Source organism: Rattus norvegicus, chromosome 16 (genome assembly GCF_021556685.1).
Source record: "Rattus norvegicus strain SHRSP/BbbUtx chromosome 16, alternate assembly SHRSP_T2T, whole genome shotgun sequence".
NCBI lineage: Eukaryota > Metazoa > Chordata > Mammalia > Rodentia > Muridae > Rattus > Rattus norvegicus.
The window spans coordinates 54,178,892-54,200,935 of record NC_141549.1 but is presented as its reverse complement, the minus strand read 5'-3'; the positions used below and the strand labels follow the sequence as shown (position 1 = coordinate 54,200,935).

The window sequence follows — 22,044 nt, the reverse complement described above, 5'->3', positions numbered from 1 at the left end:
CTGTTTATTTAAACACACATGTGTGCACACGTGCGCGCGTGCACACACACGCACACACACACACACACACACACACACACACACACACACCCCGTGGATGGGAAGACAGAAGATAACTTGAAGAGTCAGTTCTTTTCTTTGACCATGTAGGTTCTGGGATCAAGCTCAGGTCACAAGCTTTGTGCAAGTGCTATCGCACCTGTCCCCAACTCCTAGTCACAGAGCCATCTTGGCGTTAAGTTTTCTTCAGTGTGAGCTAATACACATTTTAATCTGTTTGCTGGCTGGTGGTAATATAAGCACATGCATGTGTACACACATACACACACACACACACAAACATGCATGCATGTAGCTATGTCTGTGGCTGGTAGATGAACAAACAAGGTCCTTGTTTGGCATATCATTAAAGCATTTATATTCCAGTATTTATATTAACTTGTTGGATGTCAAGAGCCGCATGATTAAAGACAAGTACTGTGCAGGGGTAAAGGCTCTAAAACGGAGTCCTAGAATTCAAAGCAAAGTGTTATGTCCTACTGAACTTCAGTATCTATCATCTCTTTCAGTGGGCAGGTATTAGCATTCTTCTCTTTAGATACTATATCCAAATAAATCAAGGGAGTGTAGAAGAGATATTAAAGTGTTGTCGCTCATTCAGTCTCCAGCAGCAATAAGGAAAGGAGGAGGATAGAAAATGTGTGTAAATCATAAAGTGCAGCTTTGTCCAGCAGAGGGCGTGCTTGTTCATAGAGACTCTTTCCCAAGCAATGACCGAAGTTTTATTTAAGTCCTGAATTTTGAAATCTCCTTGTTAAAGGATGGATGAATGGAGAGTTGGATGAATGAGTGGATTTCTTCATTACCATTTAAACATGATATGTATCCCTTTTCCTCAGAGAGACAAATACAGACTTAACGAGAGGGTGTTCAGTAAGGATACTGGTTTTCTAGTGAGATTATTTCAGTCTTCTAATCATGTGTCAGGTTTTTTCCCTCCCTCCGGTAAGAAGGGCAGGGCATGCTTGAAGCAGTTTAGGGGTGAAATAAGATTCCCCCAAGTGCCCAGGAGCAGACTCTACAACTTAAGTGAAATTCATTTTTAAATTTTTTAAAAATTTTCTTTTTCTTGGGTATTTTATGTATTTACATTTCAAATGTTATCCCTTTCCCCTCTCCTATAGCCCCTCCTCTTCCCCCTGCTTCTATAAGGATGCTCCCACTCCCACCTCAACTCCCTGGCATTCCCCTATATTGGAGAATTGAGACATCACAGGACCAAGGGCTTCTCCTATGATGCTGGACAATGCCATCTTCTGCTACACATGCGACTAGAGCCATGGGTCCCTCCATGTGTACTCGTTGGTTGTTTGTTTGGTCTTTATGAGCTTTGGTGGGGTCTGGTTGGTTGATATTGTTGTTCTTCCTATGAGTTTGCAAACTCCTTCAACTCCTTCAGCCCTTTCTCTAACTCCTCCATTGGGGTCCCGGGCTCAGTCTGACAGTTAGCTGCAAGCATCCTCATCTGTATCAGTAGGGCTCTGGCAGAGCCTCTCAGGAGACACCCATATCTGATGTCTGTCAGCAAACACTTCTTGGCATCAGCAATAGTGACTGGATTTGGTGGCTGCATATGGGATGGATTCCCCAGGTGGGGCAGTCTCCGGATGACCTTTTCTTCAGTCCCTGCTCCACTCTTTGTCCCTGTATTTCCTCCCGTGAGTATTTTATTCCCCCTTCTAAGAAGGAAGAACACAGATACACATTTTGTCTTTCTTCTTCTTGGGCTTCATATGACCTGTGAATTTTTTCTTAGGTATTCCAAGCTTTTGTGCATATCCTGTGTGTTCTTTTATGACTGGCTTACCTCACTCAGGCAGATATTTTCTAGTTCCATTTGCCTAAGAATATTTCATGTAGTCTTTGTTTTTAATAGCTGAGTAGTACTCCATTGTGTAAATGTACCACATTTTTTACCCATTTTTTTTATCATTTTGCTTTTTAAGGTATCTCTGTCTCTCGCAGTCTGTCTGTCTGCCTCCCTCCCTCCCCCCATAAGAGTTTTAAATCAGAAGTAGTGTTTCATAAACTTAAAAGTTTCAGATCTTAAAAACAACCAGTGAAAATTCTGAATTTGCTGGATGACCAGAACCTTACACTAAGATCTTGAAATAACGTATAGTTCACTTAATGTTATTTTTCTCTTTCTGAGGTTATCATCCTTCCGTGGCAGACAGGAAGCTGACTATAACTCACTATTACTCCAGCTGAGGAAAACATGAGAGACCCTTGTCTCTAGTGTCCAGACTTTTGGATACTTGTTACTTTGTAATGACCTTTCACCTGTAGTCATTGCTATCCATTAGGGCTCCAGAACTTTCTGAGCTTGCATACCTGAAACCTGGTAGACAGTAGAGTGGACTATAATTTTCACTTATAACACACATACAGGTGCATATACACACACACACACACACACACACACACACACAAATACACAAATGGTAACTGTTAGATATGTTGAATAGAACAATTGTGTTCATCTTATAATGTATATGTATAACAAAAGAACACTTTTTGCCTTAAACATTAAAAAGTACAACTTTCTCCTCCCAAAGTTTTGGATAAATTAATTTAAAATTCATTCTTGGAGTCTGATTTAAATGGCAATTCTATAGTTTTATAAATCATAATTTGGAATTTAAAGAACCATTCTATAATTTTGATCTATGAAACAGTCATAATGTCTTTCATTTTATATAAAAGAGTAGAAAATATAAGATACTGCTAGTTGTCATATAATTTATAACCTAATCTGAAGATGATATACTGTTATATGTCAACCAATTAGAAAATTATACAACACAATATTACTGGTAAAAAATCCTTACTTCATTAGATTTTAAGCAATGTTATAGCTACTATATTTTATTTTACTTTAATTCTAGCTCTAACATATCTGCCAAGTAATTGGCTAAGAAACAGAGCCTATGTACACCTAGTCTGTGTGGTTGTCGGCATGTAAGCATGTGTGTAATTATTAATTAGCATAGGTAGTACTATGTACACCTAGTCCGTGTGATTGTTGGCATGTAAGCATGTGTGTAATTATTAATTAGCACAGGTAGTACTTTCATCTCCTTACAGACATTTCTTTGTATTCTAGACCTTCAGACTTCTCTCTTCCAGTTCTTTAAAAATTCTCAATAATTTTTTTATATTTTTAGTAAAAAGTCTAGCCTTTACCCTTGAGCCAGATCTCTAATAGCCCATAGTCAGTAACTTTTTTTAAATAAATGATAGTCTTTCTACTATGATACAGAACACTAAAAATGCATTCCTGCTACCTAAGTTGATTTTGTACCTGGAAACCTTTTATCTCCTGCCGCAGCCTCCTCCAGCACCTCCTAGTCTTTGCAGGCTTGTGTCTGTCTTCACTGTGTTACCCTTGGTGTAGAGTACAAGCTATAGTCCCTGGATCTGGACAGTTGCCTTGGATCCTCTCTCTTTCCCCACGTTTCTGCATACTTGGCAGACCCATTAGGGTAAGATTGAGTTGTGGTTTGTTACATCAAGACTCTTTCCCAAACAGTGACCAAAGTTTTATTTAAGTCCTGAATTTTGAAATCTCCTTGTTAAAGGATGGATGAATGGAGAGTTGGATGAATGAATGGATTTCTTCGTTACCATTTAAACATGATATGTATCCCTTTTCCTCAGAGAGACAAAAATAGACTTAGCGAGAGAGTGTTCAGTAAGGATACTGGTGTGTTACTTATTAGAAAATCATTTTAAATTAGAAAATCATTTTAAATTTTAATATTCATCATTATTTTAGTGTTTACCTCTGATAAATAAGCACTGCAGTTTTCTTAAAATTTAAAGAGGAAAGGTATATGCCCAACTAGATAAATTCATTAAATTAGGAAATATATATGTGTGTCTGCGTGTGCGTGTGTCTGTGTGTGTGTGTGTCTGTGTCTGTGTCTGTGTCTGTGTCTGTGTCTGTGTCTGTGTCTGTGTCTGTGTCTGTGTCTGTGTGTGTTTTCAGGGCTCACCATTTGTATTTGTATTGGATAGCCCAGGAGAAGACTACTTTGCCCATGCTCAGCTTCCTGAAGTTGCTCACTTTGGTTTAGGGTAAAGCCTCAAGGGCTTTCCCCTGTTCACGTTGGTGTGTTTATTATTGTTGTTCATCTCATGTTGTCCCGTCTGTTATCCATGACACAGATAGGAGACAGTGTCTCTGCTTTTCGGTCTTTCTACCCATCTGCAGCAGTGTCCCCTGAGCCTTGAGTTGCCTTGTAGATGTACCTGTTAGGCCTGGACTCCAGAGCTCTGCTTTCTGAATGGTCGTGGTTTTATGTAATGGTCTCTTCTGTTGCAAAGCAAAGCTTCCTTGTTGAGGGGAGAAGATTGCACTTATCTGTGTGTATATGGGCAGATATTTAGAATATAATTAGTAGGTATAAGTTCTTCTTCAGCCCAGGTAAGAAAAATTTCTTACACTGTTTTCCCTTAGTGAATTTCGGGTTATAGAATATTTTGAGTTTCTAGAAGTCATTGGTATTTATCTAGTATTAACTTTGATATTTTGTATGAAGGCTTTATTGAAACGGCTTGAAGCTGTGAAGCCAACAGTTGGCATGAAACGCTCTGAACAGCTGATGGACTACCATCGGAATATCAGTTACCTCAACCCTTCACCGTCCGTCAGACGAGTGAGATCTACTCTTGGCCATTACAGCCCACTGAGTAAGAATATCAAAAACTATTTTTTACTCCATTGTTGTCCTTTATCTTTTCTAAAAATGAAAAGTGTAATTTATGTTCTTATGATAGAGATTTAAAATGCTAACATTTAGAATGCATTTTATTTCTCACCGGCACATTTTTACATTTTACTCAGATTTCATACTCTGTGTACATGTATGTACATAAGTAATAGTAGCACAGAGAGAAAACCAAAAGACAAAACAAGTGAACACAGCAGTACTTTCTCAGATCCTGTAAGAGGGTCTTTCAGTGTCAGTATGTGTGTTTAAAGAACACATCGCTAGGCTACTTGGATGTGGCTGAAACACTCTCTTGTTAATACCTTGTCCCCTTGTAACATTTGCAAAATGTTAAAGGCTTAGCCACTTCTCTACCCTAGAGATGTAAGAGTTTAATGCTGGGTATACAACAACATTCAGAAGCTCAGAAACAGAAGCTGATGGAGTCTAAACTACTTTTTCTTAAAAATGTAAGCCATTACTAAAGGAACATGGAAACTCTGGTAGGGCTATAATCTGTCAGTGCTCATGTGACTTAGCTATTGACTGGTCATCACTCATTTTAAAACATGTATTTATAGTGACTTAAGATACAGTCTTATTCTGGTAACTGATACTTAGTATCATGCCTTAAGAATAGCAAAATACTGGTCAAGTAGGCATATGAATGGTTGTGCCGGCCTTTTCACCTGACTCATAGTAGTAGCTTTAAGCCCCACCAGGAATCGGAAAGCACAAGTCTGTGAGAATCATTCACTAGAGTATTAGACCATCTGGGATGAGGAGGGAAAGCCAGTCTGGACTTAATATTAGGAAATGAACTTTACCGGATAAAGTCTTGTGCACTTGATTCAAATATTTGACCACTTTTTGTCTTTGTGTATTATGTTCAGGAGGAGCTTCCAGGACATCCAGTGCAACCAGTGGTCTCAGTTGTAAGACTGATCGATCAGTGTTGGACACATCCAGTGGCTTTTTGCTAAGACCGAAACCCCCGAATGTTCGTACTGCTTGGTTGTAAAACCTTTTTTTATGATATACATTGTTCATCTGTTGGTCCTGTTTTAACGATGTATTTTTCTGTACTACTATAACTATTTGCAAACATCTGTCATACTTTTCCAACAATTTATACAGCAATGAGTATAATTTATTGTTATTCAGTGCAAATTGTTATCAAAAGACACTTTGATGTAAAATCAGTGTTTCATGCAGTGGCATATTTATAGGAGCCATATGTCTATTTCATAGAGAAAGGTGTATGCATGAATGTTTCTTCGATATAGGAATTCAGCTGTTGTGCTGACAAAGCAGCAGTGGTGGTAATCCATGTTGAAACCAAGACGCTCACTATATAGTTCTTAATCTATATGAGTTTCAGTTATTGTAAGCGTTAAGGTGCTTTACCTTGTAAACTTAAGCGCCTCATGCTTCTGTCTGCTTTAGACTGTCTGTAACACGAGTCAGCACTTGCTTATGTGAGTGTTCCACTCCAAATGAAAAAAACTTGAAATTTGTTTTCATGGAGAAGCTGGTGTAGTCTTGATGAGGAGCATGAGCAGCTTGTATCAGTGCAGCTCTTGCTTGACTAACGACGCTTCTCCCTAAGTCTGATTATCTATTCCAAACCGTTTCACCCCATGAATGAGGGGTTCACTTTAGAAGCGTCTGTTTCGTGTTTATATGCAGTCTGGTAAAATACCCTTAAGGATTCTGAGGCAAGAGAGAGGCTTTAACAGCTTCGAGTCTTGTGACTTGTGACTGGTTTGGATCCAGATCATTTGCATCATTAACAAAAGCATGTGTTTATGGATCAGGGAGCAACATTCCCAGCTTGAAGACCAGGGTGTGTTAGAGCAGTGTTTGAAATGATACTGTTAGTGTGTGTGCTGTCGTTGTGTATTTATTGTATTAATAGAATGCTTAGAGTAAGGAAGAAATGATTAGAGAAACCAAATACAAACAAGAAAGAAACTAATCACACATTGGTCACAGCTACTGCCTTAATGTTAGTGAATGTCCTTGGCTTGCTTTAGCTGAGTCCTGGAAGCACCAGTCTTCAGTCTCATGTTTGAAGGTCTGTTAATCCTCATGGACTTGCTAGTGACCCACAGATGTGAAATAGTTGACTATGAAAAACTAGAATATTTTCCTGTCAACCTAGAGGCTGTTCTTTTGTAGAACAAAGTGTGTGATATTTCATAGTCATAGCCTTTCATTGCTGGTCTTGTCAGTATGCCTTTAGTAAATACCTTTTATATTCAATGACACGCTTTTCTTAAAATATGAATTTTCCCTGACCACAGAGAGATCTGTCTGGTTCAGTGCTCAGCACTGGAGCATGTGGGCCACACCTGCTTCGCCTTCCGTAGCAGGGAGGCCGACTGCCCTTACCAAGCACCAGGTCACACATTGTTAGTCTCACTTTAATGGATGGTGTTCCAGATAGAGCAGTGATGGTAGGAAATGGTGAGACCACAACAATGCTGATATACATAGCATACACACACATACACTCTCTCTTTCTCTCTCTCTCTCTCTCTCTCTCTCTCTCTCTCTCTCTCACACACACACACACACACACACACACACACACACACACACACACACACGACTAAGGGTTTTTCTGCTGCTTTTGGAGGACTGTAACATTCTATAACAATTTATTTCTTTGTTTTAGTGAACAAGATTTTGTACCTGCTCTATATACCCCTTTTAATGTTTTTGTAACAACTTAAATTTAAAATGCAACATTTTGGCATTTGCTCAGTAGTGAATCACTTTAAAGCAGATTTTTGTGGGAAAAAAACTTGTATATGTAAAACCTTCTATGTTCACAGTGGCATTAGCCTAGGCACATTTTTGTTGGTCTCTCCAAGTTCCATAGATAAACTAGAATTTGATTTTAAATGCTAATTTATGTCTTAGTTTTTACTGTTTGGAAGAAGTTTAACTAAGTGTTACTGATGACAAGGATTCAACCTCAAGTAAAGGGCAACCATCTTTTAAAAGCAATTTAGCTTGTTATATTGTAGGTGCATAGATCTGGTGACTGTAGAGATGGGTAGGAGTTATACTCAGAACTCACTGATGGACGTCAAGGTACTGTTAGGTAGGATTAGGAAGCCTTTGCAATGGAGGAGTCATGAGTACATTAATCTCTTCAGCCTCACCAACACAAACATGTACTCTTAGCACTGTTGCATGGTTGGCTGGCTGGTCCTTACCAAGCATACTTGGAAGGCCCACATCTGTAGCTAGAAAGCGTGCTGGTCTGCTGCCTAGAGACAGATCTGAGAACTGTTTTCATCTCTGTCAAATGTTATCTCCTTTTCTAGTAAGTTTTTGTGAGATTTCAAATTATTAAAATTACTTCTTAAGGAGTAGCTACTACCTCATCCTCCCCAACTGACTCTTTCAGTCCCCATCAAAACCTGCTCTAACTGCTATTCCAGTTAACACTCTATGGCTTGCTTGTTTAATAACATCATGCACTTGTGCTCAACCCAAGTATCAGAAACGCGACTCGCGGCTTTGAGAGGTGATTGTGATAGGTCTGCTTCTCATCTGCAGATACAATGCAGCAACTCCAAAGTATTAAGATCACACTAAGCTGAAGATGCACCTTTGCCCTGGTTAGCAACGCAAAACCGTATCGTCATACATGCCAAGGCCTTAGCGTGTAGATGTCTGTACACCGGCACAGCGAATGAGCTCACTGCTAATGGCTGAGTTGCTTATTTTCATGAACAAAGATTAGCAAGAAACTGTTAAACCATCTTTTTAAAAACTGTTCTAGTTTGTCATATTTTAGGCATGAAGAACTAGCTTGGCTTACTGAAGAAATAAAAGATTTAAAGAGAACCAAGTTTTGATTCTGTGTTTTATTTATATTTTTTAGAATTAAAATAAACTTTATGGGGCTGGAGAGGTGTCTCAGTGGTTAAGAGCACTGACTGCTCTTCCAGAGGTCCTGAGTTCACATCCCAGCAACCACATGGTGGCTCACAACCATCTATAATGAGATCTGATGCCCTCTTATGGTGTGTCTGAAAACAGATACAGTGTACTTATATAAACAAACAAACAAACAAACAAACCTTTAAAAAATAACCCTACAAAACTATTAGAATGAAGTTAGCAGTTAGTTATATTTTTGAAAATGTGATATTTCTTTGGGAAAGTTTGTTTAAAATGACAGTCCTGGGGGTTGGGGATTTAGCTCAGTGGTAGAGCGCTTGCCTAGGAAGCGCAAGGCCCTGGGTTCGGTCCCCAGCTCCGAAAAAAAAGAACCAAAAAAAAAAAAAAAAAAAAATGACAGTCCTGGTCAGCATCTCTTTGAACCACATGATTTGATTCAGTTTGTAAAGTTGTTATGGTGCTTACAATACAAAGGACATGGCACTTGAATGAGTGTTGTTAGTGCTGGGTGCTTTATCATTAAAGCGGCTTTAACGATGGATGCCGTTGGGCTGAAGGTAGGAGTTGACCTTCCCAGCCCATAAGCCCAGTAGGCAGGAAGGTCAAGAAGTTGAAAGTCATCCTCAGCTACACTGAGTTCCAGGCTAGCCCATGCTGTATGGTGATGGGTCATATTTCAAACAAACAATCCGAAGCCACCTGAAGAGCCTGTGGCTCCCACAGTGTGCCATTCCTCTGTACACACGAAGGATGCGTAGCACCATGGGCTTGTAGTAGGTCGGGTCATTCTGATTTTCAAATATAGACATGATTTCCAAGTTGTCCTCTAGAGGTGAAAGGTCAGCGTCTACTGCTGAAAACACAACGTACTTCAGACCAGTTGTTGCACATGGTCAGCCATCGGACACCAGGCCCAGAGGCTCCTGAGCCGAAACGAACCTGGAAGCCTCCTCCCCGAGGACCGGCTTTCATGGTTCCAGAAGGTGTCAGTCAAGCTCCCAAAGGACATGCCCACCCAGCAGCCTTACCCAGCCGTGATCCACAGCAATGACCCGCGTGGCACACGGCTGCGGCAGTGGCATGTCTCTCCAGCAGACCCCTGACCCACTAACTGCACCCTCTTAACAGGAGGCAGGCAGTGCCTGGCACTGGAAACCTAGCTCACCAGGCAGTGCCAGTGAAGTCATGGCTGCTGGAGGAGCTACAGGGCAGCAGCTCTAACCAACATAACTCCTAATTGCTACTTAATGTTTGCCCTAAAAAAAGAAAAGAAATAAGAAAAAAATTGATATTATTGTATAAAATAGAATTTGTTCAGAAAGCACATTTCACACAAATGCCTTTTCTTTTTTAGCTATTGCTTTTGCTTGCTCTTGTGCCCTGTGGTTTATGTATGGGAGTTAGAGGACGGTCTGTGGAGTCAGTTCGCTCCTCTACCTTGATGTTGGTTCTGGGGACCACACCAAGAATGTGGTTCAGTGTCGTCCCACGTACGTGGCAGTTGCTTTCTACCATCATGCCATCTTGCTGGCTCCGACGGCTGTCTTTCATAACTACTTCCCGGACACAAAGTATCTCACGGCCCCTAGCCTTATATCAAGCCGGGCCATTTATGCCCCAGCCTTGGTCATTACTTGCTAACTAATCCCTACTCATTACAAGAGCCCCAGAAGCACCTCCCACAGAATAATGTGATGGGCAGACTTCCTACTTGATTGTATTCAGGGCTGAGCAGTGTCAGCAATCAAATGGTAAAATGAGAAGAACGATGGATATAGATGAGTAGCCCTGAAGAAAGTTAATCAGGTGTTTGCTTATAGTTCCAGAGGGTTAGTCCATGATAATCATGACAGAAAGCATGGCAGTAGGCAGGCATGGCACTGGAGTGCCAAGAGTTTACATCCTATCCACAAGATGGAGGCAGAGAGAGAGGGATTGGGTCTGGCATGGGTTTTTGAAACCTCCAAGACCATGCTGAGTGACACACATCCTCCAACAAGGCCACATCTTCTCCTTCCCAAAACAGTTCCACAAACTGTAAGGGTCTGAAAATCATGGAAGAACCCACACTCAGTAAGATGGCTTGTATATGCTCAGCCCAGGGAGCAGCACTATTCCTGTGGCCCTGTTGGAGTAGGTGTGTCACCGTGGGTGTGGACTTTAAGACCCTCATCCTAGCTGCCTGGAAGCCAGTATTCTGCTAGCAGCCTTCAGATGAAGACGTAGAACTCTCAGCTCCTCCTGCACCATGCCTGCCTGGATGCTGCCATGTTCCGCCTTAATGATAATGGACTGAACCTCTGAACCTGTAAGCCAGCCCCAATTAAATGTTGGCCTTATAAGAGTTGCCTTGGTCATGGTGTCTGTTCACAGCAATAAAACCCTAACTAAGACAGACAGTAAGTAGAAACAAAGAGCATTTATTCCGCAGAAACAACCAACATGTGAGGGTCCATCATTCTCCTAAATGGCAACCCCTGACAAAGGCACACAGGCCTTTTTATAGGGAATCAGGAACTCTCTAGAAGGATTAGGTAATCTAAAATTTTACTGGTGGGTGTTAGGGAGTCACAGGTGGTCAGTGGTCTACATTCTTACGTCATGAATGATTAACCATATGATGAAATAGGTCTGTGCAAGTGTAGGTGGTCCATTTTGAGATAAGATATTTCTCCATTTTTGTGGTTATCTCTAAGCTGTTCTTTAGGAGGGGTGTTTATGTCTTGTTCTAGATTTTAGGGTCTGTTCTTAGAGCTGGTGTCTTACGACTTAGTTTCTAGGACTTATGACACTTGTGACAGCATAAGACACTGAAACTGCTGTCTTATGGCCCTTTGTGAAATCAGGTCTGGTCCTTAAAATGGAGACTATCGGAGTTTATGTCGCCCTTTCATTCCCCCCTTGAGAAAGGCCCATCTCAAATCATTGAGGTGTCTCAGTGGGCTTATATTAAGAATCATCAAATGGACCACAGAGATTCATTTTAATATGAGTTTAACTAGAACATTTATTGTTGGACAGTGGATGATCACTACCTTTGGGGTAGCCATAGTATCTCTAACAGGCCCATAATCTGTCTTTATTTTTGATAGTCTTTTTCTCTGTAGTGAGCAATTCCCTTTCTTTATATATAGAGGCATATCGGCTGTCTGTGTAGATGTTAGCAATTTTGTTCTTTGACAGTTTCAGGGCCTGAGTCAAGGCAAATAATTTAGTTTTTTGAGCAGAAGTCTCAGGAGGTAGAGGTGAGGCCCATACTACACTCAGGAGCCACCGCCATCTCTCCCTCATGCCCGGTTCCTCCTTGAATGACGCTGTTCTCCTCTGTGAAGTAGATCATGTCTGCATCAGGCCAGAGGACAGTCTGTCAGGTCTGGCCTTAGGCTCTGGGCGTGGCTCAGCGCTGTTGAGGAGGCTCAGAGAAGAGGAGTCAGGTGTAAGGTGGAGGCAGGGTGGTATTTAATGTGGGGTGGGTTTAGGAGCAGGGACTGATAATGTCCCAACCAGGCATTAGATATCCGGCAATCTCGGTGTTTTTGAGAACTCCCTTGGTGGCGTGAGGGGTGGTTATAATCAGTTCTTGTCCCGTGATAATTTTATCTGTGTCCCTGACCAGGAAAGCAGCAGCTGCCACAATACTTAGGCAAGCTGTCCATCCTTGTGTGACAAGGTCTCTTCTGCTGTTAGTGTACCTTGGGGAGTGCCCTAGTCCACCTCTCCTCTGGCGCCTCCCTGTTGGTAAGGATTTTTCTTGCTGGTCAGGAGCTCAGTCATGTGTTTATCTTCACATCTCTTTAGCCTTTGGAGTTTTCAGGGACTGTCGTGTTTACACTAGACTGATTTTCTCGTCTCTGGGTCTAAGGTACATAGGTACGGTAGGCTTCTAGTAACCTCTCGGGAAATGTCCTTGGACTCTCCTGACCTTGCGTAATTTGTCTTATTTTAGACAAATGTGTGGGCCTTCTAGCAGCCTCCTGGAGACCTCTCATAAAAATCTGTCGAAAGAGTTTTAGCCTCTCTTTGCCCATAGCATTGTTGGGATCTCAGTCATGACGGACCAAAGGGAAAGCTGTGTCAATGTTGGCTTGTACAGTGGTAGGCGGGCCATTTGCACCAGTTGCCGGGCTGCCACCTGTAAGAGCTGTTGGCAATCATCTCAAGTGGTCTTGTGCGTCACCATTATAAAGTCTGATATGTCTATGAGGGCAGAGGGTTTCAGGATTTTGCATCTTCTAGTTGTATAGACCTTTAGGACTGTCTGCCTTGCTCGTCACGGGGGCCAATCGCCTGCAAGGGCAGTGTAACTATGGTGGAATCTGTTGTGTGTGCTTGTGTGGGAGAGGGCTAACATGTTCCCTCTCGCTTCCCCAGGGCCCTGTATAGGCTCCTGCCATTTGCAAGGGATGGGCGTGCACCGTAATAAGGCAGGAAGGAATGGGGGGGGGGGGGGCTGCTCCATCTCCTTGACCTGTAAGATATCAATGGGGTAGGAGGTAGGAGAGGCCTTAGGATGTTGTCAAACAGTTTTGTACAACACAACCTGGTCAGGGTACCCAGGATTTCCATACACAATACCTTTAACCAAGTAGATAGGAGTGGAAAGTGTCTCCTTCTGGCCATCCCACACTGAAAGCTGGCCATTTATTCCTATTTTTAAAAAAAAAAACAAAAAACAAAAAAAACAAAAAAAAAAAAAACAAAACAAAACAAAAAACAAAACAAAAAAAACTGTAGAGTCCCAGACTGTAGAGTTAAGCCCAAATTCCCAGGCAGGATTTTGAAAGTCCTTGAAGTGTGATTGGACTAGAAAATAAAAAAGCAAATAAAACACAAATATGAAAACAAACCTACAGGGGTTCAGGAAAAGAAACTAAAAGGAAGGTGATGGAGCTATTCCCCCTAAAAGGGCTCTGCCCATCAGAAAAGAAACCAGAAGGAAGCCTATGGCAACCTATTCCCCAAAATGGGCTCTGCTAATCAGAGGGTCCTGTCTCCAACTGAAGGGTACAGCAACGTGGCCCATCCCTGAGGGGCTCCACCTGCTGGGAACCTGTTAGCTTCCACCAAGACTGCATCAGATGTCAGAATGGAGCTCTCTGTCTCCAACTGAGGCAGCCTGGGGAGCGTCCTCTGACATCCCCTCCCCAGACAGAAGGTTGGCCTCTAGGTTATGCAGACAAAAGAAATCACCCACACTGAACAAGGCGGAGGTCTACTCAGAACAAGACAAAGGTAAGACACACAGTACACAGAGGTGTGTCCCAACTCACTGACCTGTGGAGAGTCAATTGCTCTCCAAAAAAAATGCTCTACTATTGAGTCAAGGGGACCCCAGCACTTCCCAGCCCATTCAGCAAATGTAAGGGTCTGAAAATTGCTAAAGGAAGAACCCAGACTCAGACAGTAAGTAAAACCAAAAAGCGTTTATTCTGCAGAAACAACCAACATGTGGGGGTCAATCATTCTCCTAAATGGCAACCCCTGACAAAGGCACACAGGCCTTTTTATAGGGAATCAGGAACTCTCTAGAAGGATTAGGTAATCTAAAATTTTACTGGTGGGTGTTAGGGAGTCACAGGTGGTCAGTGGTCTACATTCTCACGTCATGAATGTTTAACCATATGATGAAACAGGTCTGTGCAAGTGTAGGCGGTCCATTTTGAGATAAGATATTTCTCCATTTTTGTGGTTATCTCTAAGCTGTTCTTTGGGAGAGGTGTTTATGTCTTGTTCTAGATTTTAGGATCTGTTCTTAGAGTCGGTGTCTTACGACTTAGTTTCTGAGACTTTTGGTCTATTTCTAACTCTGGTGTCTTTTGGCCTTCTAAGGTCTGATCTTTAAATAGAGACAAATGGGATTTATGCTGCCCTTTCACAACTAGGGACCAAGCATCTAAATACATGAGTCAATGGAGGCCATTTTCATTCAAACTACCACACCTTGCTTACCTCATTACTGCTAGACTGAATTCAAATCATTCGTGGTACATCCATGTCAAAGGGTGTCTTAGTCAGGGTTATTATTCCTGTGAGGAAACACCATGACCAAAACAACTTGGGGGGAAAGGGTTTAATCAGCTTATTCTTCCTCATCAAGAATGGAAGTCAAGGCAGGGCAGGAACCCAGGGGCAGGAACTGATGGTGCAGAGAACTAGTACTGCATACTCCCTTGCTCCTCATGGCTGGTTTAGCCTGATTTCTTTTAGAACCCAGCACCCATAATGGGCTAGGCCCTCCCCCATCAATCACTAACCAAGGAAAAACAACCAAACCACAGCAGTGGTTCTCAACCTGTGGATCACAAGCCGTACCAGCACCACATATCATATCACATATCAGATATTCACATTACAAAAAGTGGCAGTGAAATATTTCTATGATTAGGGGTCACTAAGCATTGAAGACCTGTGTTAAAAGGCTTGCCTTGGAAAGGTTGAGAGCCACTGGCCTACAAGATGCTGTCTACAGCAGGATCTTAAGATGGCATTTTCTTAATTGAGGTTTCCTCCTTTCTGATGACTTTAGCTTGGGTCAAGTTGACATAAAGCCAGCCAGTACAGATGCCAAAGCCTTTGCATAGTTTTTGACCTGCTGCATTTGGCACCAGTTTTTGAAATAATATGCCACTTTGATGGCACATTGGTTACTTCAGTTTTCTGTTGCTTTTGCTTCTGATGATTGTTGCTGTCATGTCTTTTGTTTTTATTTACATGTGCTTGAGTGTAGGTGAGTATATGCACCATATGCATGCAGGGGGACCAGGGTCCAGTGTTGGGTCCCCTATAGTCAGAGTTACAGGTGCTTGTAAATTGCTTCAAACTGAATAGGTTCCCGGAAGAGCAGCCAGTACTCTTAGCCATTGAGCCATCTTTTCAGCGCCAGGTTCTCTGTTTGGAACCCATAATGGAAATTCAAGGTTTTGAGCCATCTCTATGGTTTTTTTTTTTTTCAATTAATTTACTATGGGGGAAAGGGATGCCATGCATGTGCCACAGTGTACATGTAATGAGGTCCAAGGACAACTTGTTAGAGTCTGGTTTTTTACTACCTTGTGAGTCCTCCTGATATGGCAGAATAAACCTCCCTCTAGAATTACAACTCAGACACTGAAAATCGAATGTGGATTAAAAAGATTTATCTTTTAGTGTCTTTAGTTATTATGGCTCTGGGTTAAAGAGACTCCCAGAGGTGGAGTCTTAGTCTGGCTGGGAATTCTAGGTCTTCACCTTAATGTGACCCCTTTTTCCAGCTTGAGAGCTTTGTGCCTGGACGGTGCAGTAGTAGGACCAAAAGGAAATCCTTCCTGCCTGCCCTCCCCTTCCTGCCTAGTCACGATGTTGAGCCACGGGCCTCATTCTAGGAATTCCTGTTGAGTGAATGGCTATAGAAGCAGCAGCTCAGCAGGACTCTTGAAGCAAAGAGCACTGGGTTTAACTACAGCAGGCAGAATGCCTGTAACTGGGTCATGTGCAAACCGTGTGTGCACTGCTTGATGCGCAGCCAGTTCCTCACTCAACTCCTCATGAATGCCAGGGAGGGCAGGCTAGAAAACAATTTGGCTCTTGGTGGGCCTCTAATGACCTATCCTTAGTTCACTGCATTCAGACCCCAATCACATTTCATGGCCTGTCTTTGGAAATATTGCAAGCAGCAGTCTTAGGTATGGGATACGAAAGTATTTGCCCTATTGTCTGTGTTTGCATCACTTAACATTCTAGATTGTAAAGAATGCATCTGGAAGGGCTCGAGCAGCATTATTTGCTCCCTGTCCTTGGGAGACTGGATTGTCAGATCTTCCAATCTTTTTTATCCATTTAGAGGCCTAGCCTGAGAGTAGATGTAACTCTGGATATGGAAAACAGCCCCCCCCACCCCACACCCACCCACACACCCCTCCTGGTTGCTCTGGCAAAACCAAAGCAGCCAGTGTTTGACCCACAGGAAGGAGTTAATTGGAAAGGCCTGGATATCCTAATCCCAGCTCTACCAGTTAATACAGAAAGCAGACAATTGCCTGCTTTCCAAATTTTGCCCAGTATCTGCTCTTTTCCCTGTCCAGCACTTGTTTTCCACTTGAAATAATAAAACCCTGTATTTTATTTGAGTGTTTTGCCTGCATGCATGTTTGTGCACCACATAGTGTGCCTTGGACTGAAGGAAACCAGAAGAGGGTGTGAGATGCCTGGAACTGGGGTTGCAGACAGCTGTGAGCTCCCATGGGGTTGCTGGCAACTAAACCCGAATCCTTAGCACTAAGTGCTTTTAGCCCTGAGCCATTTCCCTGTATGTCCTACCCTTGAAATTCCTATTTTCTCTTGCTCACAAATCTTAGTGTCAAATCCAAATAGCTTTTCTCCTAGTTCTTAAACTGACAACAGAAAGAAAGCACAAGCAGATACTTTGTATACCTAGATAGTTATTTTCTTTCAAAGTCCTCCTAACATTCCCCTGTCTCACCGCCCCCCCCAACACACACTTTTTTATTCCCAATCTAGGTTAACTGTATCAAACTACATAACAATACTGTTTCAATTTCTCCCCCACTTAAGCTTCAAGGCAAGGTCATTTTCAGAGGCTCCTAGCGCTAAATACTAACTAGCCTGATAACTGACTCTGTGAACTTGAAGTTGGATGTGAATCCCCACCCACGCCCCCAGCCCTGGAATCCAACCCCTAACCCTCAAGATGGTAGGATTAGCAGTCAGAGCTTTCAGGAAGAAGTTAGATGTGAGCGTGAAGCTGTCACTGGGATTAGTATCCTTCTAGAGGGACGGACTCCAGAGAGCTCTCTTGCTCTGGCCCACCCATCTGGAAGTCAGATGGCTCTCACTAGAACTGATCCTCATAGACTCTGAGGTTTCAGAACAATGAGGAATACAGTGGTTGGTTTATGACCCAGTCAATGTGTGGCACTTTGTTATCCCAGCCCAAACCGAGACAATGAATATCATCCACTTGAAAATTTCTAGGAATCAGGATTCTGTGCAGGAACTAAAAAAAAAAAAAACAAAAAAAAACAAAAAAAAACACCCCAGAGCACTTCCTAAGCATGCAACATTCTTACCCCTGTGAGTGAAAGCTCAGCAAAGGCTCAGAGTCCCAAAGGACTGTATGAAAGTCAGTTAGGGGAGGTCTGTTCATGCTACCACATCTGAGCCTTCAGCAAGTGTGCTAAGACAGTACACGACCTGCTTATGTTTGAAACCTATAACGTGTTCAGTACAGGGCATGCACACCAGAGTCACTGACAAATGTGTCCTGCTAGAAAACATGCATTGATGCATTCAATCTGTTAGTCGTTAATGAGTTCAGGGAGATGGAGTGTACTGAGTAGTCTTTATTAATGAGTCACATTGAGTTACTTATTCAGCATCAGTTCTTCAGTTAATTAATTGAACAAGTATGATAAGCTATCTTCTGTTTGCTGTGGGAATCTAAATGTAAAATAAATACAAAATACTTTTGTGGTTAAATGAATACTCAATGAAGCATTTTTCTGAGGTATTCCTTATGGTCTGGTTTTATCCATGATCTGTCTTTTTTTATTTCCTTAAGAATAGTCTGTTAAACCACACAATGGATCTGTGAACCTGTGAACTTGAGCATTACACATATTTTTTGATCTCATCATACAATACCAATACAAAAGCACCCCCCATGCCTCTCAGTACGTTGGACCAAGCACCTTTGAAGAAAGCTTTGGCTCCTTCATCTTTTGCAATCTTCCTCCAGCAGTCAACTGTCCCCGTGTACATAATATCAGCTGTGGAGACAAATGCGAGTTAGGATTCCTTTCCTCTTCCAATAACTGTTAAGCTGCCTTCTAGTACCCTTCATTCTCAAACTCAGATCAACCAGCTTACAGCCGGTCAGACTAAAGCTGGAAGGCAGTGTGAGGAAGGAGTATCTGTCACACTGGATAACTTTTTATGGGCGAGCAAACTAGCCCTGGTCTCAGATGAGGCCCCAAGACTAGGGAGGAAAAAATAAAAGGTCTGACTTTTGGGTCATCCAAAATCCCAACATTTGAGGTATGTGCATGTGCATGGGGGGGTGGGATGGGGGTGGTACATGTGTGTGCGTGTGTGTGTGTTAACTTTAAGAATGGCAGTTTCATGCTTTTAGCTATAAAGCTGAAACTAACAAAGCAGGATGGGTCAGGCCAACATCCTTTTCACTTACACTTCCAGTCACTATAGAGGCGAACAGGGGTTTTAAGTGTACAGGCAACTACTTCTTTGCCCTTGATTATGCACCCAGGCTGTTAATGCTAAATACCTAGGGGCCAGCTCTAAAAAAAAAACCTCATTACGTTCTTACAATTTCTTTAATAAGAAGAAAGAAATCCCATAAGGAAAAAAGCTAAAGGAGAAATTATAGTGTCCGTTTCTGCAGTCCTTACAGAGAAACTTCTGCCTTTCGACTTGGAAAACACAAGGCCTCTAGGCACTTCCAAGTGCTTGTTCTCTGGGGATAAAAGCTAAGATTCACACTTGGGGAGTTCGTGCTTACCCCCTTTCCGGCCAGACTGCATCATCATCCTACGACGGACAGTGTCAAATGGATAGGACACCAGCCCCGCCACGGCTGTCACACTCTGGGCAATCATCCAGCTCACAATAATGTGCACATTCTTGGGGTCTGGCAGCATCCCTGTGAGCAGAGCCAAGAAGCAAATGGCTATCAGGTGCTTCTCTCAGCAGCACGGTAAAATGAAGGGAAGACAAGGCTACCAACCCAACTCCATACCCTGTCCTTCCACAAGCTCCTCCCAAAGATCCCTTACATGCAACCAGGTAACCAAGCAAAGTTGGCTGCCACCTTCCCTTAATCCAAGGAAGCTACAGCTCTGTTGACACAGAGCTCGCTTCCAGTTCAACCGAGTAACAGTTGTTGGGTTAGAGGGAGGCTTTGTGTCCTCTGAGTAGTTCAAAGCCACAGTATTTACCAGTATGGGACACAGGCTCTTTGGCTTACTGATTTATCCAAATCACATCGCCTCCTCAGAACTCAGGTTAGCTCAGAGGTAGGAAAGGCAAATAGACCAAAGGTCATTGTGGAATGACAGACAGGCCACACAGAATCCTCTCGCCATACCCCCTCCCCTCTCCTTCCACTCCAAAGACCCTCTCTCACCCTTGGCAGTGTCATAGACTCCGAAGTAGGCAGCTCTGTAGATGATGATGCCCTGCACAGAGACACTGAAACCCTGGTAGAGACCCTTCAGGCCATCAGACTTGAAGATCTTGGTGAGACAGTCACCCAGCCCATTGAACTCACGCTGGGAAGATCCCTTGCCCACGTCGGCAGCCAGCCTGGTCCTAGCAAAGTCCAGTGGGTAGACGAAGCAGAGGGAGGTAGCCCCAGCTGCCCCACCAGAGGCCAGGTTACCAGCGAAGTAGCGCCAGAACTGCTTATGACGATCCACACCTCCCAGGAAGATCTGCTTGTACTTGTCCTTGAAGGCGAAGTTGAGAGCTTGGGTGGGGAAGTACCGGATCACGTTGGCCAGGTTACCCCTCCAGAAGGAGAGAAAGCCCTGCTCCTTGGGGATTCTCACGACACAATCAATGATGCCTTTGTACTGTTTCTCTGCACTGATCTGTTTGCTGGCATGCTGGACCTAGTTTGGGGGTGGGGGTGGGGGAGGTAGGACAGGCAGGGAGAAGAGAAGACATGGAGGAAAAGATTTGTATTTCCTCAATTTTTTATTTTCTTGTTTTTGAAGAATACAGTCATCCTATGTAGCCCAGGCTAGTCTGGAACTCAAAGATCTTCCTGTGTTAGCCTCCCAAATGCTGGGATTACAAATGTGCGCTACCATGTCTGGGATTCTCCCCCATCTTTCCCTTTCAAGAGACAAGAGAGAATTCCAATTGTTTTTTAATGTATCAGGAAATCAGTTATCAAGAAAATACCAGTAAATGTTAGCTACTTGGCTAAGCTAAAAAGCAATGCAATTTTTAGTCATTATGAGGGTATTCGAGGGAAATTCCCTGTAGGCTTCTGGAAGTCCTCAAGGGCTCTTAACATGGAGATCAGATGACAATTCCCCTGCTTCTCTCTAATGTCCCTTGAGACAAGGTTGTCTTAGCAGTAGGTGTCTGAAATTTTTCAAGCAGGTAATTCAGGTAAGCGATTTTTGAGTTACTACTGTTGTGGCCAATCTGTTGGAGCACTCCTGTTGATGTTTAAATGCCCAAATGACTATGCCCCCACTGAATAGCGTTTGCCTTTGGGACAGATCAGATGATGAGGACTGGCCCTTCAAGGACCAGGGAGAAAATTACATGGGGACAAGATGGCTAAGGTGATCTGAATTTATCCTGAATATTGTTTCTGAATTTCTGCCTCAGTGTCTCCATTCGTGAATACAGGCCAAGGTTGATTCGTATCTCGCAGAGGTTATAGAAAGATGAATGAAATCAATGTCGAGTTACAGCGCAGTGCACGCGACACAGAGCGATCCCCAGTCAATGATTAATCGGATGCTCCTATTGTAAAAGGTGGATGCAGATAACAAGGTGCAAAGGATGTGGCCAAAGGGTGAGGCCCGTCTAAGAGGCCTTGGATGGAACGCCGCTTGCTGTACCGGGCGCAGGATCTGGCTCGAGGTAGACCGGCTTCGGGGTGGGTTTCCATATATAGACACCCCAACGCGGGTGCCACCCGACACCAGGAATCTGTCACTGACGCTGGACCTGTATCTGCGTAGAGGGCACCTTCTCCTTCGTGTAGGCCCCGGGCTTGCGGCCTAGCACAGATTTTCCGCAGCGTCGCGCGCGCCCGCGCCACAGCATCCCCGCGCCCCGCCCGCATCCCTGCGCCCTGCCGCGCGCGCCCCGCCCGCATCCCCGCGCCCTGCCGCGCCCCGCTCGCGCCCCCAGCCGTCCTTACCTGCAGCAGCAGTTTGACCCTCTCGATCGGGGCGACCGCGGTCTTGGAGACGGCGGCGGCGATGCCACCTGCCAGGAAGTCCTTAAGGAAGCTCAAAGCCTGATCCCCCATGCTGAAAGCCGGGCGCGCACAGTCTGCAAGGAGCCGCTCTTTTGCTCTTGCCTACGCCCGGCCAGGCACCGCCACCCGGTCTCCGTCCCTGCACGACGCGAAGGGACCGCCCGCCTGACCGCAGCCCTCCTTATATCCCCGGCTCCGCGTCTCGCGAGAGGAGGAGGGACCCCGGCGTGCGCGCAGCGCGCATTGGCTGGGCCGGTCCCTGGACAGCCCCTCTCCATCCCCCTTCTTTGCAGAGGGCATTGGGGGCGAAGACGCTTCCGGGAGCTTGGGGTGGGTTGGGGGCTGTGCTTGCAGCTTGGGACGTTTAAAGGGCAAATTCATGTTATCTGT

General features: G+C 43.7%; 3 protein-coding genes across 14 annotated transcripts in view; 1 reads left to right on the top strand and 2 right to left on the bottom strand.

Moving 5' to 3' along the window:
• The window catches only part of Cfap97 (cilia and flagella associated protein 97), a 49,091-nt gene extending 40,450 nt beyond the window's left edge, over nucleotides 1-8,641 (top strand). For 4 of the 13 annotated variants that reach the window (XM_087588341.1, XM_087588344.1, XM_087588342.1 and 1 more), the window contains 3 exons: nucleotides 4,605-4,755; nucleotides 5,669-5,775; nucleotides 8,349-8,639. In XM_087588341.1, coding sequence (XP_087444467.1) covers nucleotides 4,605-4,755; nucleotides 5,669-5,775; nucleotides 8,349-8,387 — 297 coding nt within the window. In that variant the 3' untranslated portion in view covers nucleotides 8,388-8,639. 13 annotated transcript variants of the gene reach the window in all.
• The window catches only part of Erich1 (glutamate-rich 1), a gene marked incomplete at its 5' end in the record, with an annotated part of 52,793,804 nt that overhangs the window by 29,463,428 nt on the left and 23,308,332 nt on the right, over nucleotides 1-22,044 (bottom strand).
• Nucleotides 18,019-21,814, bottom strand: Slc25a4 (solute carrier family 25 member 4). Its single transcript, NM_053515.2, has 4 exons — nucleotides 21,595-21,814; nucleotides 19,834-20,320; nucleotides 19,210-19,350; nucleotides 18,019-18,460 (listed from the first exon to the last, which is right to left on the bottom strand). Exons 1-4 carry the CDS (start codon nucleotides 21,703-21,705, stop codon nucleotides 18,303-18,305), a joined length of 897 nt encoding a protein of 298 aa, NP_445967.2. The 5' UTR covers nucleotides 21,706-21,814; the 3' UTR covers nucleotides 18,019-18,302.

What these genes read in the sequence shown, in the direction of transcription:
- Slc25a4 (NM_053515.2), bottom strand. Translation starts at nt 21,705, where the DNA reads ATGGGGGATCAGGCTTTGAGCTTCCTTAAGGACTTCCTGGCAGGTGGC. An exon ending in GGGTCAAACTGCTGCTGCAG is followed by an intron (nt 20,321 to 21,594) that starts GTAAGGACGGCT and finishes CCCCCAAACTAG; the next exon opens with GTCCAGCATGCCAGCAAACA. An exon ending in AGTCTATGACACTGCCAAGG is followed by an intron (nt 19,351 to 19,833) that starts GTGAGAGAGGGT and finishes CTCTGCTCACAG; the next exon opens with GGATGCTGCCAGACCCCAAG.